The sequence below is a fragment of the Homalodisca vitripennis genome, unplaced genomic scaffold (assembly GCF_021130785.1).
Source record: "Homalodisca vitripennis isolate AUS2020 unplaced genomic scaffold, UT_GWSS_2.1 ScUCBcl_3686;HRSCAF=9365, whole genome shotgun sequence".
Lineage (NCBI taxonomy): Eukaryota > Metazoa > Arthropoda > Insecta > Hemiptera > Cicadellidae > Homalodisca > Homalodisca vitripennis.
The window spans coordinates 22671-42593 of NW_025779834.1; the positions used below are offsets into that span (position 1 = coordinate 22671).

The following is a 19923-nucleotide window of genomic DNA, read 5'->3' on the forward strand; positions in this document are numbered from 1 at the left end:
ACTATACATTTAAATATAATACCAGATGGTTGGAAATAAATCAGACCACCATTTGCACGGAAAAAATATAATGAAAAACAGATCAATAATATTCAAAGACCACAATAATTATGTTTAAATAATGTTATATAACAGAAGGACTTATAAGTTGCTATTATCACGGTACATTAACCAACTTGTTGGTTAGGTTTAAAAGTGTTAATTATACATTAACATATTATAATCATACCTTCAGCATTGGGTAGAACAATTTTCTCCAGAGTGTTGGTTCTTTTTAATTTGTCAGCTTTAAAATTCTCAACACTGTGTATGAGTTGATTATGTTGTTTCTCCTGTTTAACGTCTATTGTAACAAAAATTACGATAAAACACATGCAACAGAACATGCAATAGCAAGACACTTCTATTATCCAGTAACGAACTACACAATACCAACATCAAACTAAAAGCACAGAAGTACATGAAAACTAACAATACATCTACATAGTACAAAGCATTAACATTCATTCACTAGAGTAGTTTTACAATTACTGAAAAGTTATGTCTTATAATTATAAGTGAATAAGAAAACAATTTTCTTAACTTTTTTTTGTTCTTATACATTGATAATAAACTTCCTCAAAACAACTTGCACGATCTCTACACGACTTTTATATTTTGAAACACAACAAATATTTGCATTTGATTTTGAGAATGTTTACTAGTCCATAGTAATATTTAGTTACTTGCCACTATAAGAACTTGAAAGGATAGTAGGATTTCCGACATTTGCCATTGTTATCCGAATCCACTATCCTTTAAAATTATCCATTGTTAATAACAAACTTTAAACACATGAGTACTTGTCATTTTTAATCTACTCATCAGACACTATAAGTAGATTAATTAGACAGTTGTATCCAAAGAGGTTAGTATTTTCTATTTTTACATTCCAAAATATGATGTGTCAAGTATATATTTTTTTTTAAACGGTTGATTCCAAAAATTTTGCTACATAACTACTTTCACACTTGTTATATTTGGCATATTTCCAAGTTCTATGTCTCTAAATTATTAGGGATAACCACATTTAGCTCTTAATCAGGATCAACTTAAATATTAATAAGACTTAAGACAAAACAGGAAGTACATTTCTGCATAAAAACTATTGCATGACAAGTTAAAGGAAAATACAGGCTCAAACAGACTTACTTTGTCCTATTTCTGGTAAAACATGTTAACTAGATTCCTTTTTAATAGTTTGTTTTTTACAAAGTGCTTTCATAGTTTTTTGCAAGAAAACCAACAGATTCAGACAGTTTGCACAAAAGGTACAAAAAGGTTTGGTTTCTTGAGGTTGTATATGACATTTTCAGTGTGCTTTATGGAGAAACAGGGAATGGACAAAAAAAAAGGAATCAAAGAGTCATCCTCTTCCAGTCCGAAAAAACAACAATGACTTCTATCATGTACAATTTATTATAAACGTTATTTTGAAATGTCGAATGAACTTAGTTTACAGGATTTTACACTTTTCCTCTTATGCCAAAAGAACCCAAGATATAGAAGCTGATACTTTTCAACCAAAGTTGCCTTTTTTAGTTTACGTTAGCATTTAATTGATCAGGGTAAACAATGAAAAATCGATTATAGCACCAGAAATATTGCACACCAGAAGTAGACACTTTTTTTAATCCAAGTTGGTTAGCGAGATCTACATATATATATATGTATATTTTCTTAGTCGGAGTAACAAAGCAAACTCAAGTGTGTAAGTGTAAATAAATTAGATAGGAAGTAAATTTAAAAAGTAGTAAAAGACACCTTTTTACTGCAGTAAATTTTCAATCATACATGAGGAGTAATGTATATCCTCTTTATTGTTATGTAAAGGTAAACTCAACTATGGCACTTGAAATATCTTAGTCCGGAAGTAGAATACAAGGGCCGGTAATTGAACCTTTTGACTAAAGTAGGTCTTTAAAAATCTACATATGTATTTATTTTCTTGGTCAGGGCAACTAGGCAAACTTAACTTTGGCACCATAAATCAATTAGAGTGGAAGTGAAACTAAACTATGAGGATAGACATTTTTAAACCCTTTTTTAATAAAAAGGCCATAGACATAAGACTCATCAGTCCTATATGCAAACTCAACTTATCGTAGTGGAGATATCTTAGACCGGACATAGATTACGAACACTAGAGGTGGACTTTTTTTATCAAAGTAGGTTTCCCTGACCTGCTTCTACACTCGCAAAAAATACATGAACACTTAAAAAGTTGTATTTAACTTATTAATCGCTTAACCATGGCCACTAAAATAATAAGTACCATACATATACCTACCTCTCTTTGAAAATTATCATACCTGTACAGCTCCATCACATTACATCATTGCTTTCACTAAAAAGGCTGCACCCTTTAATTTTGAAAATTGTGTGTGAAGCTGCATGTTAAAAACAGCTACTTATTAATATTTCAATATATATATATATTACTTTTCTATAAGATAGTATTCCAATAACAAAGTAATAAATAAAGAAATATTATCTTATAGACAAGTGTAGAATAGAGTTATGTTTGTAATCTAATCCTATTAAGAATATATTACAATAAGAAGTGATAAGAGAAGGTGACAAGAGTAGTACTGAAGAGTAGTAGTGGGGAAAGAGAAAATATCCTCCACAATTAATCGTTAATTGTGACAAACAACTTTTATATTTCTCATGTCCTATTTTTAATTCAAAATTCTCTTTGATAACAGATAAAGCACAATTTAATGTTTTAGTAAATTGCAGCATTACAAACTAGATGACAAAACTACTACTTGGTGCATGATAACAATGATATTTACTAATCATTGCTATATGATAATTCATACTGAACTTTGTGTATTAGTTTGGTACAATACCTTCAGCTGTAGGAAGAACAATTTTTTCATTAGTATCTGCTTTCTTCATATTGTCTGTATTGAAGCCTTCGAGCTGGCTCTTGAGGTCATTGGGAAGGTTCTTTGGGCTAGACGGACTCGTCATGTTTGCTGTAAAATATGACACTGAAATAAATTTCTGGATTTTGATGTTTATCAGAGTTTAAAATCAAAGAAAAGTATTTTTAAATGATAACGATAAATATGAATTTTAAGGCAGACTTAGTAACTAATAAACAACTCTGTCAAAAACACCATTAATATGTTTTTAAAATAAATAGAATATCATTCCAGGAATTTTTTTGGAAATATATACAAAATATATAATTCTTGTTTTTTTAATCTTAAAAATAATGTGAATAAATTTATTTAATATATTATTATTAATATAACTAAATTGCAGTGAGCACCACAAAGTAGTATTGTGATAACAATGATCTTGTTTTTAACTCTTCAAAAACAAAATTAGTGTAAGAGACTGAAAAACGAATGACCAAGCCTCCAGATCTACAAAGTGTACAGTGTTGTCTCCCAAACAACTGGGTATAGAAGGTTCACATTGATAGGATGTATTCTGAGTAATGTTTATTATTATATTTACAGTGTCGCTAGAAAGTTTAGGGACACCTGTCTGAAAGAGAAATGTTACAGTTGGCCCTAAACTAACTAATTTCTCAATGCTATTGATTGTTGGCTGTTTTAAGGACATCAATTCAAGTTTTTATTCAAAATTTCAATATTTTATCTCCAAAAAATGTGGAAGAAGCATGCATTAATGTATTTTAAGGAACTGCCAAAAAAACCTTGTTTTTTAGATATTTTATTTTTATAACTTCTTAACGGCTTGCCATATTGTAATGAAACTTGCACAGTACTTTTATTATAATATGATGATCATTTAAAAAAATATGTCATGTTACAAATAAATTTTGTACTCAACTGGTCAGGGTACAAATAAAATTTTTATTTTCGAACATTTTATAACAAAAAATGTGAGTTTTAATTTCGCTTCTACAAGTAGACGCCTTCATTTACAGACATGCGGTCTGCACGTCATTGTTCCTCTGGCGGTTGTTTTGTGAAACAAGCCTGCGCGCGCATTCCACACTGCCATTGTGACAGTTGTACTGCAATCTTCTTTGTGATTTGTTTATTTCGCTGTTTTGTGAAAGTTAAAGCTGTGATTATGGGCCGCTCATCTGTGTCCGAGGACATTAAATGGCAAGTTATCGGTATGTATAAAACCGGTAGTTCATACCGAACAATTGCATCCAAGTTTACATGTGTCTAAAACATGTGTTGAAAATACAGTGCGACGTTTTAACCTAGCCGGTACCGTGATTGATGCCCCGCGGAGTGGTAGGCCACGTAAAACCACGCCTCGGCAGGATCGTAAGCTACTCGTGATGAGCAAAAAGGACCGAAATGCAAGTGCACCTGATTTACTAAGCAGCATGAAAAAAGATGATGATCGTTACAATGTGAGTGTAGCAACTGTGAGTTCCAGACTTAGAGATGCAGGTATGAAATCATTTTACGCTATCCGCAAACCTTTGTTAAATGACAAGGCCAAAAAAGACACGCCAAGTTTGGTGCAAGGCTCGATTAGGGTGGACAAAAAGAAGCTTGGCGGCGTGTTTTGTTTTCTGATGAAAGCCGTTTTGAACTATTTCCAAGGCACAGAGTTAGGGTACGACGTACCAATACTGAAAAATTTCTACCAGCATGTGTAGCGCCTGCAGTTCAGGCCGGTGGCGAAGCAGTAATGATATGGGGTTGCATTTCAAGTGAGGGTCCTGGGGAGCTTCAGTTCGTTGAAGGCACAATGAACAGTATTAAATATTGTCAAACTCTAGAAGAATTCATGTTACCATCTGCCAATAAATTGCTTGGTGAAAATTACATCTTTCAACAAGACAATGCACCGTGCCACAAATCAAGACACACACAAGAATGGTTCAGTAATCATGATGTTGAGGTTCTGAAGTGGCCACCACGAAGCCCGGATCTTAATCCGATAGAAAATTTATGGAATACCATGGCCAGTCGTCTAGCGAAGAACAAACCCAAGAACAAAGCTGAACTGAAGTTCATGTTGGCACAGATATGGCGGAGTATCAAGAAGGAAGACTGTCTGACACTCATTGATTCGATGCCAAAACGGATCAAAGAATGTTATAAAGCTAATGGAGGACCTATTGATTACTGATTTGTATGTATTCATGTCCATTTTACTATTTTGTATAATTTAAATATTTGTTTCCATTAAAAAACAAACTTTTGTCAGAAATTTGTGTTTTTTTTAAGCCTGTCCCTAAACTTTTTAGCGACACTGTATATATATATATATATATATATATATATTATATATATATATATATATAATACTGTATATATATACTGTGAGCATACAAACAGCAACAAAAATTGCATAAAATCCCTCTTTGAATCCCATATTTGTTACAAGATAATCCTCTGAGGAGGCTCTTCAATTGATTTCATTTCAAATCTGTTTGAGTCCTGGCTGCTGGCTGGTCTTTGACCTTGAGATGGCTGAAGACAAACCTTTAGACAATAGGAGTTTAGCATTGTCTCCACTAGGGTTACAGAGTTCAAGATTTTAGCCAAAACTTTTCTTTGAAATAAAATAATTATATGTATTTTAATCAATGTCATTTTTTACCATTATCAATATCAAGAACATTTTATATTAATTACTTTATTATAATTTTCTTTCTTGTATATTTTTTCAAATGAATCAAAATATCTGATTTCTGACACACTAGACATTCATGTTTTTATGTCAATGGGTGTTTTTAATTAAATGCAAACATTTTGTTATTTATATCTTGTTGGAAAATTTCCTCAACTATTCTAATTTGATTTTAAAATTTGGTTTAACAGTATTATTGATTTAAACAATGTTTAAAACTTAATGAAATGCCCGTTGTTTCTTACAATATACTAATAAGTAAAAACTTAGTTAGCATTTTTGTTATATTAATTTTTTAATAAGATACACTTAAAAAAACACAAAATTATTTGAATTTATACTTAAAATAAGATTATTTGTGTTTTTAAGTGTGTTCTATTGTAGAATATACGAGGGTCGTCCACAAAGTAACCTCCGTTTTGAAATAAAAAATAAACCAGTTGAGATACAAAAAGTTTATTATATAAATGTTAAAACTACAGCTTTTCTCTACTTTTCTACATGTTCACCATACAAATTCAAGCACTTATCATATCTTTTAACAGTTTTTGAAATTCCGTCTTTAAAAAAATCTGCCGCCTGAGAACGTAGCCAACCTGTCACAGCGTTTTGAAGCTCTTCATCACTCGCAAACCTCTGAGATGCAAGCTACCGCTTCATGTACGGGAAAAGATAGAAATCACTGGGAACCAGGTCCGGACTGTAGAGGGGTGGGTCAAAAACGTCCCATTTGAAATTTCCAAAAGTTCTGTTGTTCTTTGAGCTGTATGAAGGCGGGCGTTGTCATGGATAAACACAACACCAGATGTCAGAAGACCATGGCGCTTGTTTTGAATCGTTCGTCGTAGCCATTTTAAGGTTTCACAGTAAAAGGTTTCAGGAAAATGATCCGAAAGTTCCGAGATTGTGAAGCGATGGTTCTTGCGAATTTTCTCATCCACTTTGTTCACCAAGTCATCACTGACGAGAGATGGCCTACCACTCCGGTCTTCACCGTGAACGTTCGTTCTTCCATTTAAAAAAAAAGCCCATTGACGGACTACACCTTCCCTCATAATGTTTGGGCCATACACCGCACTCAATTCACGATGAATTTCAGCTGCTGTGTAACTTTTCGACCACAGAAATCTTATTACACCACGTACTTCGCACTTGGCGGGATTTTCTATCATAGCGCTCATGTTTTTACGTTGTAACAAGAGAACGCGCGATCGCACGATTCTCTCCCTTGCACAGCTAGAAGCGTACTGAACGTCTGCGCACACCGATGTAAGAATGGCGGCGCTACCCCCACTACTTATCGCGCCACGCCCAAACGGAGGTTACTTTATGGACGACCCTCGTTCGTATAAACAAAACTTTCCAAATTAAACACACCAACTAGCTAACTTTGACATCTAGATAAAAATTGTCAGAAATCATACAATTGTGCATAGTATGGTCAAATTCCATTCCTAAACTATGATATCCCTTTTTACAACAATGGTACAATTAAAAATCAAACTTTGTAACTATAAATGCATAAAGCACTTTACATCCTAAAATAAAACTCTTTTTGAATTTAGACACGATTTGTGCACAAATCAGATATTTTAATACCTATTTATAAACATTGTGAACCCCTTCATACAATGAATAACAAAGTAATATATTAGCTGGCTACAATTTCAATAAAAGAAGGTGTATTGAAGGTATGACTAATTTAGTTTCAGCTTAAAATAGACATGAAATATTAATTTTGATTTTTGCGATTTAATTTCAGACAAATTTTAACTCAAGAGACAAAAGACTCATAAATACAAAATAATTTGTACAGAACTTTAGTCAGCATTAATAGTGTATTTAAATAGACTGATACAATTTTTTTTACAGAGAGCAATATGTACAAATAACTTAGTACATTAATCATTTAAAGTAAGCTTTACTGTATATTGTATATTCACACAATATGTGTATTGCTTTTTTTCTTTTTGTGTTTCTTTACACATTAATGAAAAATACAGACATTTTATGAAAATAAGAGAAGTTATTTAATTTGCTGATATTTTCTTACAATACACTGGCTAACAATAATAAAGAATATAACACAAAAGAATGAGGTGTCTTTTGTTGAGGTACCATAATGACTTTTGTTATCTGTGAAAAAGAGAGAGGAGAGAGAATAGCAGTGATAAAACATGACTAAGTAGTCTAAATGACTCACTAGTGCTTGTTCAACACCTTTTGTGACCAATGATTACCAAGTCTTAACATTCCACTTATTATAGAATAAAGAACACACTGAGCAATATTTCTGTTTGTACAAAATCACTTTACTAAGCAGAATTATATTACGTTTCTTTATTAAAACTACACGTTCATGCATTTATTTACAGTACAAACTGGAATGCTTTTTTGTATAAAGTAAAAGTGCTATGATATAATAAACAGAACATAATCTATTTCTGACCAGAAGAATTTTTGTTCACTGTATGGCTATTTACATTAATTATATTATAATCAAATTTTAAATTAAGCTATGTTTTACTTTTGACAGAGAGGTGGAATCAGCCTAAACATTATTCTGAAAAATCAATTTCTTAACTTTCACACCATGTTATATGAATTATCCCAAACAAAACTCTAAACAAAATATTAAATATACTTCCTATACTCAAAAGAATCAAAAACACAGCTCATTATTTCCAACATAATAAATCTAGGTAAAACTGCTTAAAATTATGTAGAAATAAACTTTGTTCAACACGACAAAGAGTTGTCCTTTCTGTTAACTGGGAATATTCAGAAAAGACAAACAATTTTTAATGAAACTTAGATGTTTGTTTAACTTAATGTTCATATTTCTAGGTGTATATGTTGCCGACGGAGCAAGTACTTTTTGTGATTCAATTTTTATTTATATATATATATATATATATATATATATATATATATATACAGTAGTGACAAACTCTGTTTTGTTATAGCAAAAACAAAGTAAGTTCATACTATTTATGTAAGTGTGATATAAGTAGGCCTACATTTCTCACCGAAAACAAACATTTTCCACATCAAAACAAAAACCATGAGAACAAGATCAATCATGCAACATTTATCCATTTCTTATGCTCCAGGGATTTTGTTTTTAATTTTACAAATATTTTAAAATTAATTAAAGTACTGCTGCATTTTAAGTACAATCAAAATGGGAGTATGAATCTGTTTGAAAGCAAGAAAAATTATTTTACTCTTTCAGTCCTTTATAACATAATTGAAAAACACTTTTTATTAACTTAATTATTTAATACTTTTTTAAAGTAGTATTATTATTTTGTATAAAATGTTTATATAATTATCACTCGTTATTTTACTGATTATTAAAATAAGGTAGCAACCACAATTAGTTTTATAAAATGTGAATTTTCTTTAACATTATACAGTATTAAATTAACAAATTCTTTAGTACGATAAATTAAATTTCTTAGTAACAATTTTTTGATATATACGAATAGACTATGTTTTGCAAGCGCAAGATGCAACCTACAAGTGAACTTAAAATTAATAAACAATAAACTTATCAAACTGTTATACTCAAACAGTTACATCACCTTTTTTTTATTATTACCGTACTAATTGTGGCATACAGAGTATTTACACAGTAGAGTTTCTAGACACAAGTTTTGTACACATTTAATAATTCTTGAGTGCTGCTTTTTGGTGAATTATACGTTTTAGCTCATCTACAAAAATGTATAAGCCAAGATTGGATCTGTCCTAACATGTCAAGGCTGGAGAATGTCTTAACCCTGACCTGACCTGCTGCTTCAACTGAACACCATATGGCTTAAGTAAAGTAGAATTAGAAGACTTTTCTGCTCAATTCGGACTTTAAAAAGTTTAAAAAGGATAAACTTAATGTTACTAATACAGTACTGTATAAAAATAAAGGGCCACAGCGGACAATATACAAGCATAATTATGTTACTTGTAATTCCTAATTACAATATTAATTATATTCTGCTATTTATTTTGTAAACTCATTCAATTTATATACACTTACCATGTCCATAAATCAATTAAATTGAAATGTTTTAAAATTGTGACATAATAAAGCTCTTAAGAATAAAAATTTTATTTAACTGTTATTGGAAACGACAAATATGGTGCAGTGGGCAGAAATTGCCGTTGGGACCGTACCACCAACACATCATGTTTGACCATACATGGTATCGGACAATGTGCAAGTTTTTGTTGAGATTTGTCCGTGACAAAATTCATTTTATTACTCAGGTTGGCTGAAGTTACTGGAAAGTGACTTCAATCATGGGACTTCACATGTCATTATGGTTTTGAACATAATAATAATACATCTTTAAATTATTATCCTGGTAATAAATTACAATTATATATTATACTATATTTATATAATTATTTCTAAGAGGTGAAAAAATGTCATAACAAATACTGTAGTTTGAAAATAAAAAATCCAAGATAAAACATAAAAAATAAGATTACACTCTTTTAATTAGAAATTTAACTGATTGTTATGAGGTTATTAGTATGTTTAATATATAACTTGAGACGGCACGAGGGTGCAAATAATTTATTGAAGGTCTGATCAAAAACCTTCCATACAAAATAGTTATAGTTTATACTTAATAGTAGTAAGCAAAGAATTAAGAAAGATGAACTTATTGTATTACAATTTTTAATTGCTCAGAAGCCTAAAGATTATACAAAATGTCATTTATGTAACCACATCTTGATTTTATGGTTTTAAGATATACGAGGCGAACGGGTGGCATATATATGGGTGGTACTATGGATAGCATTTGAACCAAGAAATCTACTTTTGTCTTTTTAACGAAAACTCCCATATTTTGATCCCAAAGAATTCAGGAAAATAATCAGGGGAGAGTAGAGGTTGAGTGGTCTAATATGTTAAAGTTGTATGGTTTTAGTTTTTATACTGCTACATAATACAAATTTGAGCAGAATCCAAAATTTTTCAAGTTACTTTTCAGTAAATTTTAAAATGTTTTAAACAGTTCAAATTTACAATATTTGAAACTTGTTAAATCTAAAATATTCAAATAGCAAAATATGACTCATTAAATCTATCAACATCACTCTTAAATACTATATTACATTTTTTTATTTTAAGTTTGGCTTTCTTTATCTAGAATGGTTAAGAAATGACAACAAAAATACATATTTTCACTACATTTTGTTTTATTACTACTCGTTTTACGAGTTATTAATACAGCATTTTGAACTCCTGTATTTTCCATAGGTTCTAAGTGAATACATTTTTTTATCTTTTTAAAATTTTTTCTTCGTTACATACTGCAAGCAATTATTATTCCTACAATTATCTAGGTTCTAACTATTTTGGTCCAACAATTATGTTATCTAACTAACCTTATTTACAAAAAATTTACATTTTAAAATCTATAAAAAATTACCCCTAACCACCCCCCTCTGACCCTAAAGTGCCATTTAGGGGTATTTTTGGATGTTAAAAATAATTTTTCTAAATTGTTTGTGGTAAAAATATGGGCATTTTTGTTCAAACAAAGAAGGTAGGTTTCTCTGTTCACCCGCTGTATATCACGGATGGGTAGTCTGCCTCACCCTGTATACATGTTCCAACATTTTTGTTAAACCCAAAAACAATACTTTATTATTTATGTCCTGGAATGAAATACACAAATAATGTTCAAAATAAAGTTCAAACATTATTACAGCAACACAAAAAGCTAAATCAAACTTAACTGTTTTTTTATGTAACTGCACAGAAACATGCCTATTGCTATTACAGTACATGTAACATGTCACAATTTTTTCAAAAAAATGTTCCATCAGCTTCATAACGAATAATAAATAGTAATGGCGCTGCCATTCGTCAAGCTCTGAGGTCATTGGACAGCATCTTGGAAACCCATCAAGCAGTTCCTTGTAGCCTACTCTAGGTTTTCTTTTACTAAAGTGTAGAGTGCTGATCTTTAAATTTCAGAAAATGCATCAATAACTCACTAATGAGAAACCTCCCAACGCCTTCAACTTACAGATCAATTCATGCAATAAGGACTTCTTTTGTGACAAACTTGCGTCCTTCTTCATGAACATCACTTTTCCTTTTTTTCCGTCTGCACCATTCACAGACTATCTCCCATACAGTTTATATATCTTACTCGTGACATGCTTCATCGAATTTCTGCAGTACTTGGTCCTTCAGTTTGCCAGAATCTAATATTACTTTGCACTTGGCAGGAGAATCAATCGTATTAGCCATGTTTACATGTTGTTAAATCATTTTGTAATGTCATGTACACTCGGTAATGAGGTGTTAGGTGAAGCTGTGTATTATTGACTAATGGACATTGTTTTTTTTCGTACCATTTAATAACTGGCTGTTTCAGAGCATGATCGGATGTTAGAAAAAACAGCCCTTGTAGTTAATGTAACCAAAGTACAATTCATCCTCCTAATTTAAGTAGTAACACTTTAAATCATTTTCAGTTGATTTGCTATCAAACTATTAATTTTCTGAAACTTGTTTAACACACATATAAGCCATCTGTCTGTAATTAGCTAATTTAGACAAGCTAGACTTCATCATTGTAACTTAAGTAGGATCACTACTTAAATATAGCAAAGGTTAGGAGAGACTTTAATACACATCTACACTCTACATACACTCTTTATTCGGTTGTTTTATCAAATGGTTTGATTGTTTTTATTCGAATGAATAATTCCATATTACAATTTATCTAACAAAACGTATAATTCCTACTTATTAGTTACAGTCATTTTTCATGTAAACAATTAACAGAAAAAAGTAACTAATTTGTTGAGAATTTGTAAATTACGATGAATATGAGGAAATTACGTGATAAATTTCTAGATATGTGGCTTTGGTTTCACAAAAGCGGTTACTCACTGCTATCCGCACAATCTATAAATATTGTAACATATTTCTGATGTGTATTCACATCAATGTGATTTCATAATTGGATTTATTATTTAGTAATATTATTGTTAAATTTATATTATTAAAAAATGTAATGTATTATTCTTGTTGTTAATCTATTATAATTATTGTTTTTTAAGATTCATATATATCTATTACGATCTATTATCGTATTTGGATAATAGATCGAATAATTCCATAGTAACAATCTAAAAACAAGTGTAGGCCACTTAGTAAGTCTCCCCAAAGGTAAAGGAGTGAATTACATTCCTTTATAATTTGATTCTATTGTGTTTTACAAGATTCAATTAATTATAAAAAGTACCGGTAATTAAAAACTTTTTTAGTCTAACGTATTATTAATGTAGGTACATGTATCTTTGTTTTGGATTTTTAACCAATCTCATCCATTTCAGGCAGCCCATATAGCAAGGTGACCAATAATATTTTCTGGTAACAATTGTTGGAACTTTAACCCTCCAACTGGCAAGCAATTGACATATTGCAGACATTTTTTAAATGTTTATTCTTAACCAGCTGTTTCCCGCGGCTTTGCACGCTTTTCGTAAGATTTGCCCGTGTATGTGAACTTCTGGTTTAATTGAATTATATTTAAAACGCCGATGTAGAGTTTGCCTTGTTGCCATGATCAAGAAAATATGTTTATGTTTATAGCCGTTTTGCACGTACATGTACTTTATTATAAAGTGGTCTATTAAAGACAAATATACATAATAACTTAGCGCCTTCAAATAGTGTTTGGCTATGTAATATATGTAATTGTCTCGTAATTGCAGTTTATAGTGCGCAGGCGCTTTTAAACCTTTTATCTTTTGCAGCGCCGCTTGGTGGTGAGTTACATCAATGGGCATAGCTTATAAACCTACTCCGTGGAAAAATACGTATACATAGAAATTTTCATAATGGTATGTCTAATATTTTGCGATTCCATAAAGGACAAACACACAAACATTCATTTTTATCGATGTAGAGTTTGCTTTGTTGCCACGATCAAGAAAATCTGTATATGTTTATAGCCATTGTACATGTACATGTGTTTTATTATAAAGTGGTCTAACACTCAAGCTTTAAGTTCAACCAAACATTTATCTTCAAGACAAATATACAATATAACTTAGTGCCTTCAAATAGTGTTTGGCTATTAAATATTCGTAACTGTCTTGTAATTGCAGTTTATAATGTGCAGGCGCTTTTTTAAAACTATTATCATTGGCAATGCCACCTGGAGGTGAGTTACATCAATAGACATAGCATAGAAACCTTCTTCGTGGAAAAATACATATACAGTCAAATTTTCGTAATGATCGGTCAAATAGTTTACGATTCCATAAAGGACAAACACACAAAAATTCATTTTTATATATATAGATTAATATTAATCCTTCATAACTATTTAATTGTACTTACATTTTAAATAATTTGACAGCTCTATATTTTATAATATACAAAGAACAGCTGATTAAAAATTTGAAAAGACGTTAACATATGTTTGCTGCAATGCATTTCTTATGGGTATTTCTGTAACCAGTGGGGCGGAATCCTGAATCGGGAAAGGGATAACATCAATGGGCATAGCATATAAACCTTCTCCGTGGAAAAATACATATACGTACAAATTTTCATCATGATCGGTCCAATAGTTCACGATTCCATAAAGGACAAACATACAAACATTCATTTTTATATATATAGATTTAATTATTTATTGAGCAAAGCATATAGTGTTACTGTATACATCAATTTACTCAAAAATGAGCTGTATATGTCAAAATTTGATTCAACAGAAAACTGGTAGATGTGTAACTAGTAGAGTAAACACTTTTATTGCAATTTCTGCAATGAATTGTTTTTTTTGCCACCTTGTTTATTACTTGATTTGCTACACACAGAACAGTGTCATTCGTAGCTATCTGACAATTTGTCAAGGGGGTCATTTCCAGCTGTATCTGGCACTTGGTCAACAAGCCACTCAGTAGCAAGTTCTCTGACTAGTGTTACAAAACTTAAAATCGTTAAATATATACCATATTTACTTCAAAACAAAACAAAACAGTCAAAACAAACTTTAAAAGCTTGTAACTAAAGTTAAAAATAACTTTTTCTTAAACAGTTATCAATGGGTTGTTGGCAGTTTGCGTATCGACTTTGGTGGTCCGATCAATCGGATCAAGATGTTGGCGTACAAAGTGATAAATACAAACTGGGATTGTGAAGAGGGAGCAAAGCTCTCAATTTTTATTGAGTACGCTTCACTCTCTCTCTTCGAGTACAATCCCAGCCTACTAACTAACATTCTTGGCTAAGATTTCATGTACTACAACTTGTCTATATCCTAAATAAAATAAGGTTTGAGATGCATCAGCATTTAAGCTCATTTGTAAATGATCTCATAAATATTACATAATTACACAACTTTAAACAATTTTTGAACTTGAACAAATTAAAAACAACACAATATTATATACGATTATCTGAATAATTTCTTCCATGAATATAACTCACTATATATCCTAGCCCATACAAACTCTGTACATTATTTTAAACCACTCTTTTGAACATTGGCTCAATCACTTAAGAAAAATGTGAAATTGTAATTGTGGAGAAATGTGAATTTGTAGGCTATAAGAAAACCGGTGCCTGAAAAATGCCATTCAAATGGCAACACTTTGTGAAAATTGAGAAAAGTACTATAGACTCTATAAGCCACACCTAGACCTTCTAGAAAAACCGATAATATTAATTCCATAATTCTTTTGTGACTATTATACAAAGGAAAGTAGATTTGATAATACTTCTGTCAAAAAGAGCCTTACCAAAAATATTAATCTACATGATGTTATGTGGCCAGTGTACAGAACAACACTAGAGCAAACCGTAACATTTAATTAAATCCCGATCTTTACAATTTATTATCTTAAACTGGCAGTATAAGCTATTAATCAATTCTGTAGTAGCAGTTGACATTGTAACGTCTATCCAACACTCATCCGTTTTGACAGTTCATATAGTAGAAAGTCAACACCACCACACTACATAAGATGGAACTTTTTATTTTATGAAACCTGTCGCTCTAGTAACCACTTTACACAACTATGTGCCTACATTTGGAGGACACCAGACAATAATTATTAACTTATTAATTTTTTGCAGTGCATATAATCCTATATATTTTAGTATATTTTGGAGACATTTAGTGTAAAATTTTTTTGCTAATATTTGAAAATGATTGTACCCATAGTAGCAAATTTAACCTTTCGTCTACTATTTGTGGGTTTTACAATATATTTTTAATTTTCTTCAAGAGAACCTGGACACCATTTGGCTCTGTATTGTCTGAAACTAGATAACAGCAATAAATTGGCTAGCTCAGATTATAATATTTAATATATACTTCACCAGGTACGTCCAATCACTTGTAAAAAATTAAACAATTAAAATTTGGTTATTAGTTTTATTATTATTATGTACCTTATAAAATTCTCTAAATTTGGGTGTTTTTTGGAAATATTTAGTGTAAGAATTACATTTTTTGTAAATTTATGAAAATAATTGGTAACAAATTTAACTTAGCCTTTCTTGGGGGTTTTACAATATATTTAATTTTTTCTTGAAGAGAACCTAGATATGCTACTAATATATTGAAACAGATAAAATGAAGGATAAATTGGGTGCCTTGGATAAATTGGATTCTAATATGTTTAATTATCACACTTAAGGCACAGTCCCACCACTTCTCAAAAATTAACAAATTAAGCAAACTATAATTACAGGTTTTTTTTAGCTTAATATTTTATACCATAATTAGGCTTTCTCCACAATCCCTAGAAATAATAATTTATTACACATGTACATTAAAAATATAATTCCATTTTTTACAAAAGTACAAGTACGAAACACTAAAAAATGGCCTGCCATCATGGGGGGAAATGACCACCAGTTCATGGGTTAATGTTTTTCCCTTATCTGTCATGTTTTACATTTTCAATCTTTAGTTGATTAAGTTTTTATTAGTTTACTTGTTATATATTTCATAGACTTTCATTCCTGAGTTTCCTAAGTTACTCATTTTTTCTATTTCTTGTTTGATTGCATTTTGATTCAAAGTTTTTTTGTAACTACTTATTTGTTTACTTTAAGTATTATGCCTAATTAGTGTACTAACTTATGCCAAAACTTGTTTAAAAGTTAATATTAAATCTTTGAAGTTGTGTATTAAATAGTTTTAAACCAATAAAGAAACACTCTTAAAATTAAGTTTCAAGGAGTAACATTGAACATAAACAACAGAATAAGCAATTTGATAGTTTAAATGTAATTTCAAGATTGTTTAGTAACATATTCTAACTATTGTGAAACATTTTAATTACAGTTAGAGAACCTATTTCATAGTAACAAGATGTATTTCTATAACGAGGTGTTGGCTAAATACCTCATAACTGTACAACTTTATATAGTAAATGATAATAAAGATTATTTATCTACCATGAAGGGAATGCAAAACCGTATTTTTAAATGTTAAAAATGTATACCATTTGCCAACAATAAGCATCTAAATTAAATGAGAAAATACGTTATTAATTAAGTCATGTATTTTATGAAACCTTATAACAACCTAATTCCTTAAAAATAATCGAACTTCATGAATTTAGAGACATTTATTCGTCCGTTACAACACAAAGCATTTTTGCTATGTGCACTATTTTGTACACGCCCGTTTGACTTGACATACAACTAATATTAATTAATTCTAGATTGCACCTACTTTAAGTAAAGAAAAAAACTCGTAAGCAGGATAATAAAAGAGTACTTCAACTTGCAAACTTACCTATAACTTCAGATCCTTTGAAAGAAAGCTACTAAGTTCGAGCCTCTGGCCACACCTACAACACTATTTCAATACGGCACGGTGACAACGCTTGCAGCAGCTGGTAGTCAACGTACAACGAAACCAAACTACGTCCGCCCTAGCCCGAAGAAGGACCAACGGAGCGCCAGATGTATGATGCGCATGCGCAGAATGAGTCAGCACCAGTCGCCATCGCTATATCAATCAACAGCTGTGACTGCCCGATCTGGCTAGACGGCGCGGGTGAGGTGGCGCGCGTATGCTATTTTCCCTTTCATAGGCAAGTCGTGGTAGCGTCGTTAATAGCGTTACATTGACCTCATATTTATCTGATTCGGATTTAATATAACATGCATTATTTTATAAACTATGTAAGGGGTTAAATAGTGCTAATTAAACGAGTTTTACAACAATAGCCTATGTTATAGAATATACGCAACGTTGAATTTACCGTTGTAGGTAGTAAATTTTACGAAAGTAAACTAAGTAATTCAAATAGAAAATATTTGAGTTAACTAATAGACTAATGGATCTTTTTTTCTGTAAAGTGGTGTAGAAACAATTTGTTACAGTAATACAAATTCAGGAGTCGACTCTTATTGGTGTAGTAATCTATTTTTGAATCAGATAACTATGTAAAGTATTTATGGTGATATAGATTTTAATGTAAAGTTATTTTTTGACAACAAAATAACATTATTGCATTTTAACTTAATATTTTGGTGTTTTAAACTTTGAAGATTCTGGCAATTCTATATCATTACAGTACTTGAAATAAAAACGCACGCCAACAAAACAAAATAAATTAATTTTTTATTAAAAAAGAGAGGCAAATTCCCTATTAGCCTTTTTATTACTCTGGGAATATTACGAATTTTACTACACAGTTTTACAGTGTACCATAATGTGAATTAAGAGTTCAAACAATTAGTTTATAATAAATCATGCTCCAATATAATATAAGGAGTACGCTACACGACGTGTTGTGTAACAGACTACGTTCAGGTTGTATGCAACATTTCAAGTGTATAGCTCATTTCATTCTTGAGATGTTTTGCGGACAGATGGACAGACAGACAACCATACTGAAAATACATTTTTACATCCCTCCATCAGACAAAAGAGAAATTGTGTCAACCTACTGAGTGATGGTTTTCAAAGAACTTATTCTTTTCTATATGTAAATAAAGTTTCATGCAAAATTAAAGCCTACAGATGAAATTTTACGAGATATCTTGTCACATGATACATTCAAATTTTGTTTATTAAGTTGGGTTTCACAGCAGTGTTAAATAATTAAAGTCTACACACCAAGTCACCAAAAGATGATGTTGGGGTAATTAGACTACACGTGTTAATCTATGTCACATGTTAAAATCTCATATGGTTACCCATAAGAGCAATGTAAAAAATGCCCATCTAAATACCATGGAGTGAATGCGACATGGAACCCAACGTTGGTATAAATAAAAACACACTCCTGTCAGAGGTTGCCTATTCAGAAATGAAGCTTCATGCAACATTTCAAGTCTACATACGTCATTTCGTATTCGAGATATCAACCCCTCGAGGAGTAGATCCGCTAACGCTCAGCCAAGAATTATCGTCATTTGAATACGCCATTTGGACAAGAGTACAGGTTTTGGACGACGCGGAAATTCGTTTCCTAACTGCTTTTGATACTTAATCAAATCACAGAATTCATATTCATTTATTTTAAATGTAGAGAATTATAAATACAATTATTGTGATACAACTATTTTCTAAATATTTTTGTCAAAATGTCTAAAATAAAAACCCATACTGCGAACCAGTACAAATGAACTTGAAATAGAAAACATGTTAACGTTTTTGTGATTATCTTTTAAAGAAGTTTAGTAAGGTAAGTAGAATTGTGGGAGATTACTCAATTTAAAGATAGGCCTATACCTACTTAATACGCACTCCTCAGACCTTTTTATATACTGCGATATTTTTACTATCATCCCAAATAAAATCTTGAACTTATTGTACATTATTGTTAAATTAGGTTTAGGGCCTACCCAACACATGGCTCCTTGGCCTTTTTGCGTAAATGAAGTTATATACAGGAAATACCGCACGGTGGGCGCGGCACTTCCGCCCAGCTGCATCTTTATCGCTCTGGACTGTCTGGACAACAAACAATATACAATTTGTTTTTAAACTTTCCGCGATACGTAGTAGCAACTCGATTCTGCGTGATTTACTAAATGATTTATAAACGTCACTTAAGCAGGACAAAAATGCTTTTTGCACTGGTGTTAATTAATATTAATGTCAAGTATTAATATCACTGATAAGTGAATGTGTATTAATATTAATACACACCCAACTCATCTAAAGCCAAACAGAAACTGACTGAAAATCAAAATAATTTTCCTCAGCATATTATGGTACAGTGGGAACTTACATAAAAATAAATGAATAGTATCTTAATAAAAAGGAACTATGCATTTAA

At 31.0% G+C, this 19923-nt stretch overlaps 1 protein-coding gene across 2 annotated transcripts in view; it reads right to left on the minus strand.

The window, feature by feature from the left end:
* The window catches only part of LOC124372653 (thymosin beta-like), a 29285-nt gene extending 11683 nt beyond the window's left edge, over window positions 1-17602 (minus strand). The window contains exons 1-3 of one of the 2 annotated variants that reach the window (XM_046831057.1): window positions 17424-17602; window positions 2895-3023; window positions 230-343 (exon numbers count right to left, since the gene is read on the minus strand). In XM_046831057.1, coding sequence (XP_046687013.1) covers window positions 230-343; window positions 2895-3018 — 238 coding nt within the window. In that variant the 5' untranslated portion in view covers window positions 3019-3023; window positions 17424-17602. The remainder of the gene's footprint in view (window positions 1-229; window positions 344-2894; window positions 3024-17423) is intronic. The other variant, XM_046831058.1, reaches the window with a different exon arrangement.
* Window positions 17603-19923: the final 2321 nt, after the last annotated feature.